This window comes from Tenrec ecaudatus, chromosome 6 (genome assembly GCF_050624435.1).
Source record: "Tenrec ecaudatus isolate mTenEca1 chromosome 6, mTenEca1.hap1, whole genome shotgun sequence".
Classification (NCBI taxonomy): domain Eukaryota; kingdom Metazoa; phylum Chordata; class Mammalia; order Afrosoricida; family Tenrecidae; genus Tenrec; species Tenrec ecaudatus.
In genome coordinates this window covers 91,008,490-91,026,501 of record NC_134535.1, presented here as the reverse complement: position 1 = coordinate 91,026,501, position 18,012 = coordinate 91,008,490, and the positions used below count along the sequence as shown (strand labels likewise).

At 41.8% G+C, this 18,012-nt stretch overlaps 1 protein-coding gene across 4 annotated transcripts in view; it reads left to right on the top strand.

Annotated features, from left to right (window-relative positions):
* Positions 1-18,012, top strand: part of TMEM117 (transmembrane protein 117) — a 641,682-nt gene that overhangs the window by 320,642 nt on the left and 303,028 nt on the right. For all 4 annotated transcript variants that reach the window (XM_075551848.1, XM_075551846.1, XM_075551845.1 and 1 more), the window contains exon 4: positions 4,292-4,391. In XM_075551848.1, coding sequence (XP_075407963.1) covers positions 4,292-4,391 — 100 coding nt within the window. The remainder of the gene's footprint in view (positions 1-4,291; positions 4,392-18,012) is intronic.

Here is an 18,012-nt window from a genome sequence, read left to right as displayed (position 1 = left end):
TTATTGGCACCTAAAAGGCAGCTGTACTGTGGTCACTACCAGTCTGACTTGATCTGTTGACAGTTAGTTTTGTTTTTATTTTTGTTCTTTAGACAAAGGATTACAGGTACTTGGAGACATAAAGCAAACACAAAAAGTAATTTAAAATTTTCTTGTTTTCCTCTGTGGCAACATTTTTATAATTCAACCTCACTTGATGGATGTTTCTAGAATTTTATATGCATTGGTCTAACCTATGTTACATGAGAATGAATGCAATTAACTTGCACCACTTTAAATCATGCATAGATTAAATAAATGTTTTCTTGTCACTTACCGTAGACAGGAAGAGTTCTAGGTGCCAAGCATTCAACAGTGAACAAATTAGCCAAATCAACTCCTTCCTTTTGTGCAATTCATTTTTTAGTGTGAGATATTGTGCTTTCTGTTGATTTTTCAGTGAAATGACCCTGTTAGTTGGTATTCTAGTTATTTATAAATGGATGTAGAATGTGCTTCCTATACATATGAATATGTATATTCCATTTATCATCATATATATGTTAAGGGGGGCAAGTGAAAGCTGATTACCTTGATTTCATCATGGACTGGCCTGGGTAAAGACTCACTTTAGCTTCATTAATGAGCTAGCCCTGGCTGGCTGGTTTAGTCTTCGGGAAGACCCCTGTGTGTTTCCAGGTGTTCTTCGGTACCACACTGGGCAAGTTCCACACGCTAAAACCTTGCCATCACATCGATGCTGTCAGCCCTTCACGATGAGGGTCAGAGATTTATGTCTAGTCCTTTAGCTTCCCTCTTGATCAAGGTTAGAGTTTGATAAATACTTTGAAGGAAAACCTAACTGTGTGTCATGCTGTCTTCTGGGGACCTCCTTTCTCACCAGTACTTTGCTACCTTGACGTTGCCAATGTTGCCTCTCCAGCCCACTCAGACTGATCTCTGCTCAGCCAGAATTAAGATTCTTATCCTCTGGTCTTGTGAAATATCTCCAGAGAAAGAGCAGCGAAGCTTTCTACAAATCTCTTCTATTTAGCGTCTTGGCTGCTCTTGCCTTGACTCCTTCACAAGCAGTCTAATGCCTTTGAAACATTTTGTTTGTGTGGAAATTTTATGTTTAGCACAGCTCTTGTACTTTCTCTGGATGGAATCGCTGATGTGTTTCAAGCTTATATCCCATATCTATTTTTAAATGTGGAAGAAAGTCTGATGCTTTCCTTTATATACATGTGTGCAATCATGTGGCATGTATCTGAAATTTCCACTCGATCCGCATGCATTTTATAAGTAATTGAAACAGTGACCACATATAACTCTGTCATTGAGCAAATTCTTCAAAAAAGATATTGTTGCAGGAGTTATTTAGTGATCATGACACTGCGATTAACCATTGTACTGAGAGTGGATAGCTGTCTATTGAATTAAACTAGGGACTTTTAAGGAGGCAGCTGCTTAGGTAGATGAACTGTGGATGTGAATGCGAGTTCAACCCTGAAAGGTAGCTCTAGGAAACTGGGGATTCTGGATGCTACTGATGACTTATTAATTTCTCTAGAAATATCAGCTTTTTTGTTTCAAACCCACCAGCCACACTGGGGTGAACTGTGAGGCCGTGGCTGCTCCCATACAATTTCACAGACTTGGAAACCCTATATATGGTACATCTAAGTTAGAATTCACTTGATAGATGTGGGTTTGGTTTTGGCTTATTAATTGTCTTTTAAAATATTGAAGGGAAATATAGAGATTGTATATTCTCAAACCATATTTACTTAATCTGTATGGCAAGAAATTAATCAGAGAAGTTGGATTCTATGAAGAAGAATGTGGCATTAAAATTGGAGGAAGGCTTAACAATCTGTGATATGCAAATGATACAACCTTGTTTGCTGAAAGTGAGGACTTTGAAGTGCTTGCTGATGAAGAACAAGAATTTCAGCCTTCACTATGAATTACAACTTAATGGAAAGAAGACCAAAATCCTCACGACTGGACCAATAGGTAACATCATGACAAGTGGACACAAGATCGAAGCTGTCAAGATTTTTGTCTTGCATGGGTCTATGATCAATGCTTATGGAAGCAGCAGTCTAGAATTCAAATGAAACATTGCATTGGGTAGGTCTGCTGCACAAAATCTCTTCAAAGTATTGAAAAGCAAAGGTGTTACTTTGAGGACAAAGGTGCACCTGACCAAGCGATTGTATTTTCAATAGTGTCATATGCATATGAAAGTTGGACACTGGAGTAAGGATAACTGGGGAATGATCAATATGTTTGGATTATGGTGCTGACAAAGAATATTTAAAGTACCACAAACTGCTAAAAAACAAACAAATCTGTAATTGTAAGAAGTACAGTCAGAATACTCCTTAGAGGCAAGGATTGGACATGTTATCAGGAGAGGCCAATTCCTGGAGAAGGAAATCATGCTTTCTAACACAGAAGGGCAACAAAAATAGGAAGACCCTGGACAAGCTGGATTGACACAGTAGCTGCAGCCCTAGGCTTCAGCCTAACAAGTGAGAGGTCGGCGCAGGGCTAGGCAGTGTTTCTTCTGTTTTATGTAGGTTTGTTGTGAGTTGGAACCAACTCGTTGGCACCTAACAACAACAGGACGAATATAAAGAGCAGTGTTTAAATGCCTGTGTTTGAATCAGATTCGAATCGTATCCGTTCACCAAATGCTCATTAAGTAAGCTCTTGAAAAACTACACTTCTATAGCTGTGTGATAAGGATAATAGTGCATTTTACTCTATTGATAAAAGGGTTGACAGAGATACTTCAGTGTTGATGGAGATTCTTTGAGTGCAATCGAGCTATTTCACGGTTGATGGAGACTCTTCAAGCGCAAAGAATGGCTCTTGGCAGGAAACACATGGTAGCCATACACTTTGGGGGCTATTGTGGAAGTCCATGGAATTAGGGACCTAGAATTATGGGTTAAGACCATGAAGATATTTACATAAAAGGCCCAAATAACTGAATGATCAAGCAGAGAAAGAATTGTTTAAATAGTTCTTAAGTTTAAGTTTAGTAATCAAGGAGTATTGTTCTTTATAGCTCACATTCTATCTGAAATAATTTCAGGCAAACCTGAGCAGGAGCTGGTTTATGTCTCAATGATTTCTTCATAGCTTTAGTAGATGAGTAACCAAAGAGCATCATCTGTTATACGTTTTTAAATGTTAATGTAGGAAGAATACAGTTATATACTCTAAACTGCATAGTCATCATCATGTGTGAAAATATTAAAGGTAAATGAATGAGAGTCAGAGTGTGTGTGTGGATGCGAGAGGGAAGAGGAAAGCGGCGAGGAGAGGGAGAGAGAACCGTGATTTCCAAGCGCGTGAGCCGGGCAAGGCAGATCATCTGAGGTGTAGGATTTTCAGAAAAATTGCAGATGGGGTGTCAAATGGGAAAATGAAAATAATTAGTAGGCCATAAGCCTGGCCTTATTACTGATATTTAATGAGAACTGTACATCCACACTGCCATTAAGACTCTCCGTGAGCTGTGAAGAAAATACAGTGGCTACAGCAAGCAAACAAGACTTTGCTACGTGTAAAGAAAGTTGTAAGCCGCTTGGTTATTGTTCTTGGTGTAACAAGAAATGCCAACACCTAGAGCCCACGAGTTGCTCCCCAGCAGAAAGATTAAGCTTTCTGCTTCCTTAAAACCGACAGCCTCAGAAAACCACAGAGACAGCCCTACCCAGTCTACCCTATGAGTTGGCAGTGAGTTTGATTTTGGCTTTTATACGTGACTCAAGTTTCCCTTTGCTTTACTGTGGGGCAAGGCTTTACTCAAGTCCCGACGTTATGCTGCACAACTTTCAGGTAAAATGCAGTATAGAAAACGGTTGGTGCCGGCACCTCTTCAGTCGTTTCAACTTGTCAGAGCTGGAGGAAAGTTGGCTTGCCTCTTCCTTTTCAAGCCACTCTCGTTCAGGAAATGTTTCCACTCTGCTCATGCTCGAGCAAGCATGAAATGAGCTCTTTGCTGAATATTTCTGTTTGTTTTTCCAAAAGTGGTTGTCAGTCCTCCAGCTCAGAAACGAAAAGCAAATGGTAATTGGCGTGGCCATAGCCAATCTTCAAGTCTAATTGGAACTGACCTGCCACCCTCCGCGCTCTGCTCAGCCTTTTGCACGTGTAGGCCCATGTGAAGAGACAACAGCAAGACAGAGCGTGTTGAGAAGGGCGGAAGTCCCATGTTTGTATCGCAGAATCACAATGCTTTGGCTCTGTGGCTTTCTTTGTCCTGACAGTGCCCGTGTGTTTGTTTCCACAGAGCATATATCATCACAGACTACATGGGCATCCGAAATGAAAGTTTCATGAAATTAGCAGCAGTGGGGACCTGGATGGGAGACTTTGTCACGGCTTGGATGGTAAGAAAACTTCAACGTTACCTATGTTAATCAAACATTAGATGGAAGACATGTTCCTCATACACAGACACTGATTCTTGCGCTTAGAGTAAAATGATCCATCTTCTTTCCAGGGCAACGTATTTGGGTATAGACAAATAAGGGAACCCTGGTGGTGGCACAGTGGTTACAAATTGGGCTGGGTGTGATCCAAAAGGTCAGTGGTTCGAAACTACCAGCCACTCACAAGGAGAACGATGGGGGTTCTACTCCTGTGAAGAGTTACAGTCTCCATAATGGGGACACATGGTGGGGAGACAGTGTGGGAAAGGAGTATAACAGATCAGCAGTTGGAGTAACAGATCAGCCCCTGAGGAGCCCCAAGAATGGACTTCGGGTGAGGAGGGACAGCCCCCGGATCTCCCTCAGGACAAGGGGGAAAGGGTCTCATGGGGACCAGCAAACAGACCTGGACCATGTAGGGGCTTATCTTTTTTTCCCCTCTTGTCCTTTTTTCTTTCCCCTTCTTTCTTCAACCATATGGTATTTTATTGTTTGGACTAGGACATTGATGGTTTGCCTAATTATATGGGTTGGACATGGGAAGGAAGCTCAGGGAGAAGGCAATGGGGCCAAAGGCCCCGGAAGGTAGAGGGGGAAGAGGAGGTGGGGAGAAGGGTGTGGTGAACAGATGGCATCTTGGACAGGGGAACACCTAGGGAAGCAGAACCAGCATCTAGGAGAGGGCAGAGAGCCTGTGAGTATGAGAGCAACACCAAGCTAGTGGAGAGGACGCACTCAGAGGTGGAAGAAAGGGGAAAGTGATGGCAGGGCAGGAAGAAACAGAGGCTAGCTCTAGGAAGCAAAGGCATAGAATAGGAGATTATCAGAGGTGTGCCCTTATGTAAATACATTAATCCATAACAATAGTGGTATTGGCCTTTGTACATACATTCATAAGGCAATACACCGAGGCTGCAGACTGGTCTTGGGCCTTGGCTCATACCTTCCCTCAATAAAAGAACACTTTGTTCTATCAAATTGGCATTCTGTGATGCTCACCACCACTACCCCCAGCCCTCACACACAATCACTAAAGACAAAATGGGTGCATAAGCAGATGTGGTGAAGACAGAGGCTGGTGTCCGGCTATTAAAAGATAATAGTGTCTGGGGTCTTAAAAACTTGAAGTTAAACAAGCGACCATCTAGAAGTGAAGCAAGAAGCCCGCATGGAAGAAGCACACCTGCTGGTGCGATCATGAGGTGTCAAGACTGGGCAATGTGCATCAGAAGACTCACAATAAACAGTGAATAAACAAACAAAAATGCATGGTGAGAATGGAGGGGGGGTTGGAGCAGACCCTAAGCCCATCTATGGACAGTGGAACATCCCCCCACAGAAGGGTTGCAGGGAGGGATGAGTCAATCAGGGTGCAGTAGAGCACAAATGGGTCACACAATATACCTCTGATTCCTTGAGGCCTCCTCACCACCACTCCACCACCCCACCACCCACTATCATGACCCCAGTGGAGCTTCCCAACCTAGACTAGACGGGAGTATGTAGCATGTACATATGTACAGGCAAGATATAAAACTCACAACACATGGAACCCAGGAACAGGAATGGAAAAAGAGATACCAAAATGGTAGGGGGAAGGGTGGGGAGAGATAGGGAGGGAAGGAGAAAGGTGGAGAGGGATGGGGGCACCAATTGTGATGAATGGCACATGACCACACACCCCCATCCAGGGGGAAGAACAAAAGAAACCAGAGGGGAAGGGAGGCAGCAGTTGGTGTGAGATTTGAAAAGAATTAACGATCTATAATCTATCAAGGAGCCACAAGGGTTGGGGAGTGGGAGGAGGGAAGGGAAAGAAAGAGGAGCTGATCTCAAGGGCTTAATGGAAAGTAAATGTCTAGAAAAGAATGATTAAATATATGTACTAATATGTCAGATACAACTGATGTTTGTAACGAGTTGTAAGAGCTCCCAATAAAATAATTTTTAAAAAAAAGAGTTACAGTCACCAAAATTCACAGGGGAAGTTTTACCCTGTCAATTGGTATCAACTGATGGCAGTGTAACAAATCCAGAATTCATGTACAGTATCTGTAACCTGAAGGAAATAACACTAATATGATGAGAATATTAATAATGTTATTCCACAGTGACATATTTATTTATATAGATATACAGGGTCATAAGTAAAAGGGGGCTTTAAAAAGACCATGGAAAATCAAAAGACAATGATATTTTTCCATGAGTTTTTGGAAGTCCCCTCATATGTGGCCACATAAATGATACATATTCTAAACTTTATTAGAAACTCTTTGCTTTGAGGATCTGAATAAATCTAAGATGTCTTTTTGACACGTTCAATTTTCAAGTAGAGAATATTATTTGGCTTCTCTCATAAGGTCCTTTGAAACATCTTTGAGGATTTGAAAAATAATTTCCTACATTTATTGTCCTCATTGAACCTGCTTACTGTACGATAACGTAGTGCTTTGAGAGCTGCCTCGTTCCCCAGTTTGGCGTGGTTAGTATCCATGACTGCCTGCAACTGATGCTCCCCGTGTCCTATCAGCAAGGATGTGAGGAAATAACGGTCAAGGAAATAACTTCTGCTTTTACCATTCATTATTGATCCTAAACCACAGTGTGTAAAAGACTTTCGGTCTACTGACTGTCTTAAGAGACCTTCAGAGTGAAAAAGCACAATTCCTATGAAAATGGTAACCTTCACTGCACTTCAAAAATCCACAAAAATCCACGGACATCAAGTCAATTCTGCTGAATGCAACCCCATAGGACAGACTGTAAAGCTTTGTGGAAGAAGATCGTTCTCCTCCCCGGCTTTGAACTGCCAACCTTGCCGTTAGCACCTAACTCACTGTGCCACGGTGTTCACCCTAAATCTCTTTGTCACTCCATTTCCTTGAAAATGATGACAAAGAGGTTGAAAGACCTTTCAAAGCAGAGGGGCTGCAGAGCCTATACCTGCCCCCCTATATTGTGCCCCAGCTACAGTGGGTAGCTCATCACAATGCTGTTCCTGCTATTTCTATCGCAAGTCTTTCTTCCGTTCTAGAGGAGGTGTTGGAGCTGAAAACAGTCACACCATCCTGACTCTTACCATTGTGATTATCCTGGAAGAGTGTCAAGTAGCCATAAAAAGGTTTGTACAGTCTGTGTCTTTGAGCTTCCTCCCACCTCTTCATTTTTAGAATGCAACAGAACAAATGATCAGATGTAGCCCATTCCGTACATTTTAAAACCTAAATGGAAAATTATCTCGTACATTTGTGATCACTAGAAGTGAAAATCAGACTTAAGCCATACACTGTGTGCTCAGGCCACTACCTTTGAAAAATTTCTACTTCCCTTGGGAAGAAGGAAATAACAAACCATTTAAAGGGAAATAGATAAAATTTGGAAAATATACTTCCCTTGGGGCCTTTTGAAGAATTTCTATACCAATTGTAAAGAGTGAATTTTTAAAACACATTAAAAAAATGTGTGCCTTCAGTCAGGCTAACGCTTCAACAATTTATGTTCTCATGCAACCACTTCTGGACAGGGTTTACTGTGGCATTGGGTACATTCTTCACACCGTGTGGAGATTCTCATCAGTCTTCTGTGGCGGTTTCCTCGCCATTGGTCCAGTTTCCTTGCCGCCTGGTGTAACTTACCCTTGTTATAAAGTCATCGACCGTTCAGTGCCCTATAGGCATGGATTTTTATTTTGTTGGCACTTTGTGGTGAAGTGACATAAAAATGGAAAAGAGAATTTGGTCAGGTACTCAGACATCTGCAGTGCATTGCTGACCTTGTTGCCTATGTTCTGTCCTTACCCAAATGATATATGACAAGGTTTCAGAAAGTTGGTGGATTCCACTTTCCCCCAAACCCTTTGATGCCCCTCTGAGGCTCGGTTGACATAGTTATTAATTGAGATTTATAACGTGGCCCTTTTTTATGTCTAATAGAAACACTGATTGTGTAGCACTTCCTAAAATGATAGATGTATAAGGTCAACAAAAGAGCTGTGTTGTGACTGTGGATCATGGTTTTTGAACTCTTGTCCCCTTGTCAAGGAGTCCTGGTGGCACAGCAATGAAGTGCTTGGCTGTCCCCAAAGGCTGGCCATTCCAGTCTACTTTGTAAGAGAAATGATATGTTGTGTTAGTCTGGGTAGGCTACAGAAACAAATGCATAGACTGTCAGGTGTGTATAAGAAAGAGCTTTATATACAAGAGCAATTGAATATTGAGCAAACATCCCAGCCCAGCCCCAGTCAAGTCCATAAGCCAGATATTTGCCTATATGTCTGATACCAATCTTCAGACTCACAAACACATGCAGTGATGCAAAGTGCAGGAAGATCACAGGCCGGCGGGTGGGAAGTCTTGTGGATCCAGCGGTGTTGCAAACATCTCAGCTCTGGAAGGAGTCTCCACGTGGTGGCTCCAGCTCTCAGGGCTCGGCCTGCATCAGGTTAGCTTCATGTGGCTTCTCGCTAGAAATGTCTCCCTGAGAGTCAGCTGGTGTCCGGCCTCCAGCAAGTTATTTATGTCCTTAGTGCCTCCAAATGAGGTCATCAAGCTGCTACATGATTGACAGGCTAAACTATACACATTCACTCATACATCTCAAATACAACAGATTATGTAACTACCACGCATGTCAATCTACTCCTTCAACAATGACATCCTGGAAACCCAAGGGTGCAATTTTACTCTCTCACATGAAGTTATCCTTAGTCAAACTCAATGGCATCTGACAACAAGTTAGCCCAGTCCCTTAAAGTGAGGGCAGAGGGTCAAGCAACACCTCAGGCAGCCACCCATTCGACTCTTCCAAGAACAGGAGCTCTCTGGCTTATCTCTGACCTTGGGGTCCAGTGTGTCTGCAGTTTCCTTCCTATCGCCGGTGTTGGGATGGACTAGGGAACATCTCGTTTACCCGATTTTTATCGAACACTGACACTGACAATGCTCAAAATTCACTGCCGTGGAGACAATTGCACCCTATCAGAAAACTGCCCCGTGGGTCTCTGCGACTGTAATCGTGGTGGGATAGAACGGTCATCTTTCCCTGGAGGGGCAGCAGGTGGTTTTGAATTGCTGACTTGCAGTTAACAGTCCGATGCATGAGCCTTTGTGCCCCTAGACCCCGGATGACCCTGACAATAGGACCTCAGAGTAGGTCAGCTATTTTTTTAACAAATGATTTTCTCTCCCATTAAGATTTCCTTATTTGTTTGTGAACCAATTCCATCCAGCTCCTCTTCAGAATTTCCCTTATGCTAGTGCTTCCTAGAAATATATAGCTCTGTGGCTATTTGTTGTTTACATGTTTACATTATCACTTATTAAAGCAGTTGGGCTTTTATACTTTAGCACTTGAGGTCCATTTGCCTGAGCTGAGTTTAGAGGTGAACCGTGGTGCTGTTTTAACTACAGACCTTTGGCTTCTCTTCATTGCATTCCTAGCATGCTCTTGTCTGCCACGTTTGTGGTTCCAAAAATCAAACGACAAAAATGCAATCCCCACTGCCATTGAGTGGGGTTGGCCTCATAGCAACCTTACATAACATTTCTGAGACTGAAATATTTCACAGGAGCAGACAGCCTCATGCTTCTCCAGCAGAGAACCTAGTGGTCTTGATATGCTAACCTCTAGGTTACCAACCCACCACCTAACCCACAGCACTACCTGGCCTCCTTCTGTGATTAAGGGAATACAAATGATTTCATAATTCTGTCCATCATCTTTCTCTCTCTCCATTATCTGGCTGGTCTTATTTCTTCCCAAATCAATATTTTCTCCTGAATTCACTGTCTTAATGCCTTTGTTGCCAGATCCTGTCAGGTATTGCTCAGCGCAGTTTATAGAGATGCAACATAATTGAAATAAGACAGCTCCTTGAAAACCAGACCTTAGGTTTATATGATAGGGAAATCTGTGGAACGGTCTCAAACAGACAGAGGACCTTTGAAGCTAATTGGATGAAGCAGGTGGAATGGTTTTAGGGTGCTTTGGGGTTTGCATATCTTTGCAGAAAAGTCCTGCAGCTTGAAATGCCTGCTGGAGAGCAAGGCAGTGGAAGCTCCCTCCCTTCCTCCACGTTCCTCTGGCTTGATCCAGGCATGCACATGTGAACAATCTAGTTGAAACTGGTTCTTTGACCCCAGGTTTTTATAATTTCTCTAGAATCCATAGAAAGTCATTGCTATAAAGAAGGAAGTTCGAATTGCCTCCAGAAGTCATGTGTGTAGTAGCTTTAGGCATCTGTCTCACTTCTACTCATCTTTGTGTTAGCAGAGTCTTTAGCTGGTGCCATGATTCATGCAAGTTGAGGGATGGGTAGTTTGGAGAATGGCTTCATGATCTACTTCCAAAACCCCAGCCATCGGAATCCCCATGGAGAACAGTTCTACGTAGACCCACATGTGGTCACACGAGTCAGAATCAACTCTAGCAGAGTGGACAGCACTCCTGAGAATAGTCAACCAGACAATACCAAATGGGAAGCATTTGTCCAAGGCTAAACTTAAAAGGCAGGATGAGAGTGATGAAAACAGGGAGCATGAGGAGGAAATGGGGAAAGAACCACTATATGGTGTTGATAGCAGTCAATGTCCACGAAACAAAAGATGTATAAATTGTTGAATACAAAATGAATTTGCTTTGTAAATTTTCACCCAAAGCACAATAAAAAGACATTTTAAAAAGTCAGTACCAAGTAATTGATATTATTACTAGCTAACATGATAACTTTTTAGTTAGACTTTTTTGTACCTCTCTTCTATCCTGGATCTAATCAATACTTTAATACCTCAGAAATGGACTGGTTTGAGTGTCCAAAGACTATGTTTGAGACTTAGCTCAGCCATGGATTGTTATCCAGATCCCTCAGCCCTCCAGAGCCTCTTTCTCATCATTTCTGTAAACTGGGGGAACCTGCAGAGCCCTTCTCTGCTGGGGCTGTATGAAGTAAGGATGCTCCTCCATCAAGCACTGGGTATGAAATGGGCAATGCAACCCAGTGTTCTCCTGATTGGAAAGTACAGTCACACAGGGAGGATTCCCAGAGCACATCATTTGTATTCCTATTTCTATTCACTGGCTAGGTGGCAAGTTTCCATATAAATATTTATATGTCTACATATGTGCGCATTGATAACATTTAAAAAAATAATAGTTTTCCTCATGAGAGGAGTCTAAGGTAGCCTTGACCTTCATTTGTCTGTAGAACTCTCATCGTGAAAGGAATAACAATGATGAAGCTGGCTGTCATGCAGAAGTCAGTGCCTCCATGTCCAATAAGTGTGTCCTTTAATGGATTTCAAAAAATAGAGGATATAACTCTTAAACTTTCGATAGTTTAATTTAAAAAAAACCACCAAGGACTGCTATAATCCAGTGGTAAGGCTGTTATTAACAGATCTAAAAAATATATCCTTGGCCCCTACATTAAAGGTCAAGCTCTAAGAGGGCAGATTTTCAAATAGGCCTGGCTTTGCCCTGCTTTCTGGGCCCGGCACATAAAAGTCAAGGCATAGATGGCTCGGCTCCTGTCCAAGCTCTGTGGATCTGCTGTAACAGGGACACGATGAGCAGAAACTCATTTCTCACCGTTTGGGAGTCCAAGAGTCTAAATCCAGAGCACTTGCTTTAGGGGAGGGATTCTCTCTTCGTTCTCTCAGAAGGAGAATGCTGTCTCAGCTTCTCTAGTTCCATGATTTCTTCATTTCTTGGTGATCTCCATGTGAAACCTAAATTGGCTCCACTTGTGCTTACTTTCTTCTTTGGTCTTTTTGTGTCACAAATACCTGGTCATTTATGACATATTGCACACCAGGAGACAATGCTGTGATACATAGAGAAAAGATGGAAGTTGTCAAGGATTTCATGCCTGTTTCAAGTTGTCCAGGATCCACAATGAATGCTCACGGAAGCAGCAGCCCCAAACTCAAAGGCCCCATTGCATTGGGTATATCTTCTGCACAAGACTCCCTTATTTATTTATTGTTAAAGACTTCTTTAGAGTGTTGAAAAGCAGGGATGCGTGAGCCAAGCCTTGGTATTCTCAATCACCTGATATGCCTGTGAAAGTTGGTACATGCAAATATATATGAGGATGGGGAAATAGGTTTAGTATTAAGGTGGCGGAAGGACCTTGTGCGTCTACTCAAGCACTCCCTCAATGCATGAATACTTTCTTCTATTAAATTGGCATTCTATGATGCTCACCCTCCTGACACAACTGCTGAAGCCAAAGCGGGTGAACAAGTAAATGTGGTGAAGAAAGCTGATAGTGCCCGGCTATCAAAAGAGATAGTGTCTGGGGTCTTAAAGGCTTGAAGATAAACAAGCGGCCATCTAGCTCAGAAGCAACAAAGCCCACATGGAAGAACACACCAGCCTGTGTGATCACGTGGTCCCGAAGGTATCAGTTATCAGGCATCAAAGAACAAAAAATCATATCATTGGCTGCACACCTCCATGATACGATCGCCGAGGACAAACGGGTGCATAAGCAAATGTGGCAAAGAAAGCTGATGGTGCCCAGCTATCAAAAGAGATAGTATCTGGGGTCTTAAAGGCTTGAAGGTGAATAAGTGACCATCTGACTCAGAAGCAACAGAGCCCACATGGAAGAAGCACACCAGCCTGTGTGATCACGAGGTTCCAAAGGGATCAGGGATAAGGCAACATAAAAAAGCCCCCCAAAAACCTTACCATAGTGAATGAAGGGGGAAGTGCAGAGTGGAGACCCAAAGCCCATTTGTCGGCCACTGGAGACCCCCTCACAGAGGGGTTTAGGGGAGGAGATGAGTCAGTCAGGGTGCAATGTAGCACCGATGAAGAATACAGCTTTCCTCTAAATCCTGGATGCTTCCTTCCCCCCCCCCCCCCCACTACCATGATCCGAATTCTACCTTGCAAGTCTGGATAGAGCAGAGGGTGTACACTGGTGCATATAGGAGCTGGAGTCACAGGGAATCCAGAGTGGATGATACCTTCAGAACCAGGGGGTGAGGGGCGATACTGGGAGAGTAGAGGGTGAGTGGTTTGGAAAGGGGGAACCGATTACAAGGATCTACATGTGACCTCCTCTCTGGGGGACAGACAACAGAGAAGGGGGTGAAGGGAGATGCCGGATAGGGCAAGATATGACAAAATAATAATCTATAAATTACCAAGGGCTCATGAGGGGAAAAAAAGAGGACCTGATGCAAAGGGCTTAAGTGGAGAGCAAATGCTTTGAAAATGATGAGGGCTAAGAATGTACAGATGTGCTTTATACAATTGATGTATGTATATGTATGGATTGTGATAAGAGTTGTATGAGCCCCTAATAAAATGCTTTTTAAAAAAAAAGTTGGATACCGAAGAAGGAAAACAAGGAAGAATTTGAAGTGTGATGTTGGCACAGAATTTTGAAAGTACCATAGATTTCCAGAAGAGAAGAGCAAATAATTCTGTCTTAGAAGAAGACCAGCCAAAATATTCTTTTGCAACAAAGTTTGGGAGACTTCGTCTCACCTAACTTGCACTTGTTGCAGGGAAACCAGGTAAAGGACCTGGTGCTTGGTAAAGTGGAAGCATAGGGGAAAAGTGAAAAGGTGCTGACAAAGAGAGAGACCCCTGACGAGTTGGATTGACACCGTGGCTGCAACATAGGAAGGACAGTTTTGTTTTGTTGTGTATAAGGCAGCGATGATTCATACCAAGACAATGATAGACTTTCATTAACCTAACAATAAAAACCTATTTCCAAATGGTATTGTAGTTCACATTCAAGCACACATTTTGGAGGACATAGTTCAACCAGTGACATTGACTACTATTTTGTGAAATTTTTAGTTTTTATACAAATGCTAAGTGATGCAATCTAGCTGGCAGGAGCAGGGAGGTGCATACAACAAAATCACTGGTATCTCATCCAACACTATCAGGCATTCACACATTTTCCCAACCTCTGTGCTCACCACAGAGTCCACAGTTCAAATCTACAAGCCGCTGCAGGAGAAAGACGAGACTCTCTGTTTCAGTGGATTACTCTCCTAGAAGCCCTACAGAAGAGTCTCTGTGAGTTGGAATCTACTAGAGGGCGGTGCGTTTGGGTTCGTGCTGTTCAGTAGATTGGGAATGGATCTCCCAGGCCCATCACACCCTACTGTCCAGGCTTTACTGTTGGCCCTTTAGACTCAGCGGTTCTCAACCTGTGGGTCACAACCCCTTTGGGGACAGGGGTCACCTAAGACCATCAATGGGCTTAGGAACCTAGGCACCGCTCCTCTATGCGTCTCCAGGCAGGTGCACTCATATGCAGATGCGCCCATTTATGAATACCCAACGTGAAGACTGTTAGTCACGCTATACCATGCTTTAAGACAAAATTTCATTTATTTGTCTTTGGAAATAAATATTTCACAATATGTAATTATTTATTGTTATTTGATTAATCAATATGCTTTAATTATGTTCAATTTGTAACAATGAAAATACATCCTGCTTATCAGATATTTATATTACGATTCACAACAGTAGCAAAATTACAGTTATGAAGTAGCAACGAAAATAGCTTTATGGTTGGGCGTCACCCCAACATGAGGAACTGTATGAAAGGGTCGCATCATTAGGAAGGTGGAGACCCACTTCTGTAGAAGGAATAGTTCACTGCTGTTGCTGAAGTCTATGGTGGCCGAGGATTCTGAGCATTAGTGGTCGCTCAGTGGGGAAAAGACGCCCTCCCTGAGGTTCCGCTTGGTCTTCTGGTCGCTTTACTCTTGCAGCATTACATGATAGTCATGTAATAGTGCATGATAGTCATGAGGACATCAGACTTCCAATTCCAGAATCATCGTTATCAATCCTTTCTCTGAACATTCAAAAAGAAGTTTGACCCCAGAAAAGTGAACTAGAAGATGCCAGAAGACAGCTGTGGTGGTGATGTCACTGGGTTTGAAAGCACACCAGGTACTGTGTGCATCAACTCGCAGCAGTCTCCAGGCATTGCTTGGCGTTGGCACAACCTCAGGAGTGTCTGTGGTGTTTGCACACATGGGCCATTACAAGGAAAGCTTTCACCAGAGAGCGGTGTCAGACACACACACACACACACACACACAGACACACACACACACTTCGTTCTTTACCCAAGTGACTCTGTCTTTATTTCAGTTTGTTATAGTGCCCATCTGTTTCCAAATGGTGTGTGATTTTTTCACAGCCTCCTTTTCTTCTCAAAACTTGGAGCTCCATTACAGCCAAGCAAGCTTAGTCAACACCTTCATAGAGAAATGAATAACACATCATCTTCGCAGTTGAATTGTAACAAGAAATACACATTTGTTAAATTGATTAATTATCTCTTCATATTAAAGCTCTAGCAAGGATATGATTTTAGAAGAAAATGATTTACAAAATCACATTTTACCCTTCTATTTTCAATTGTGCTTGGTTTATGTGTAAACACTCCATTATCTCGTTAAATATCTGAGTGGCAAATTTTACATTCTCATTTTTTACCTATTTTCTATTTTGTAAGAAAAATGTTGTAATAGATATTTATACAGATTTACTAATATTTATGATGCTGTTATATTTGTCTCAAAGTCTATATTATTTAAGAGAAAAAAATAGAAAACCATGATTTCCCTTGACTATAATGTTTTTGAGGGAGGTAAAGTTCCATTCATTTTCACAGTTAGAGTCCAGCACCCCATACACTGCCAGACATAGAATGGGCACGCAAATATTGAAATAATATATAGATCAGAAACTCTCCCAAACACACATAAACACAGAATTCCAATTATTTTTACTTAGTAAAGATTTTAAAATCTTAGTTGGGAAATGGGCGTTCTAACATGCTGGAAAGTGGTGAGGGCAGACACACTCTGTTGTTCAGGGTATACAGGTGTCCAGGCTGTGGCTGGGCACTCCCCACAGTGCCAGGCTCTTTCCCATTCTGAATTTGTATCCATAATCATGAGCGTGAAATGCTCGTATCTAACTCTTGAGTAGAAAAAATAGATGGTTAAGAATGATGATATAATTCATGAACATAAAGGGCTTCTTTTTTTCCCAGTAACTCAAAGACTGAACTTCTAAGATTCTAACAGAAATTTTCTTTCATGGTCTGGGGATGGAAATCTAGTCTAAAAATGTCTTTTCAATGATTTAAGGAGAGAGCTGTTGCTACTTAAGACAGAAAATTGGTTAGTTTTCAATAATCATAGGCACAGATAATTAAAGAATAGTGTATACTTGAGGGCAATATAAAACTCCCTCTGGGTTTATAAATCTAGGACAGAATAGAGGAGAGACATATTTATTGATTATAAAATATTTTTACACCTTACATATAGAAATTTTGAAATAAATTTTACAATGACATGCACATGAAAACTTAAAATATTTTCATTTTATTGCCATATTCGGCTTATAACATACTTTCTAAAGGATTTGACTATATATGTCTTCTTTTAATTTCACTACATTAAAAATAGATTATTTAGTTCATATTTTCCTATTAGATCCTTGCCAGTCCCTCTGTATTGCTCTGCAAACATTAAGTCTGTCAGTGAACAATAACTGACATAACATCTCACTTGTTATTCTGTCCAGAATTGGGCTTGACAATTCATATTATGATCAATGTCAGTTTTGTAATTATTTCCCTTCCACTGATATTTTTAAATGACACATTAAAATTTAGGATTGAATTTGATCCTGTATCTGAAATACAGTAACACTAATAACATTGATGAACCTCATAATAGAAAATAACTTAAACTGTGGAACATAAAATAGAAAGAGCAGAGTTAGCAAATGTGTTAGTCTGGGTAGACTAGAGAAACAAATTCATAGGCACTCATAAGTGTATAAGAAAGAGCTTTATATAAAAGCGCAATTGTACATTGAGAAAACATCCCAGCCCTGTCCAGATTTAGTCCATAAGTCCAATATTAGTCCTTAGGTCTGATACCAATCTAAAAAATCCTCTTCAGACTCACAAAACACATGCAGTGATGCTGAACCCAGGAAGATTCCAGGCCAGTGGGTAGAAAGTCTTGTGGATCCAATGATAGCGGAAGCATCTTACTGCTAGCGCGGGTCTCCACATATCTCCTCTAGCTCTCTCAGTGTCTCAACAGGAGGGAGAGAAGTTCCCAGAATCCTCAGGAGAAGGCCATCTCAACACAGAGGCATGATTGGCTATGACCTGATTGACAGGCTAGACTCCACCCCATTGCTCAAGTTGACAGGAGATAATGTAACTACCATAGTAGGGGTATTTGACAAATGAAAGGGTTGCTAACCAGGTATTTCTTGAATTTCTCCTTTGCTATTTCTTCCTTTCTTTGTGTCCGTTGGAAATAGTTTATGTCCAGATGGGTTAATCTCAGGTTTGGTAGATCGCATATTGAGTTTTATAAAATGAAAGTGGAAACGGAATAGAAAGTTTCATTAGGCAAAACCTCATCTTCTGTACAGGCACTGTCTTACGTCAGATCCTCGAGATGAGCATGTACCAGGGACCTGAGGGCATGTGATTACTGAAGAAATACTCTTCTAGAGAAACCCAAAAGGAGAGGAGAGAGACGGGAGGGGGAGG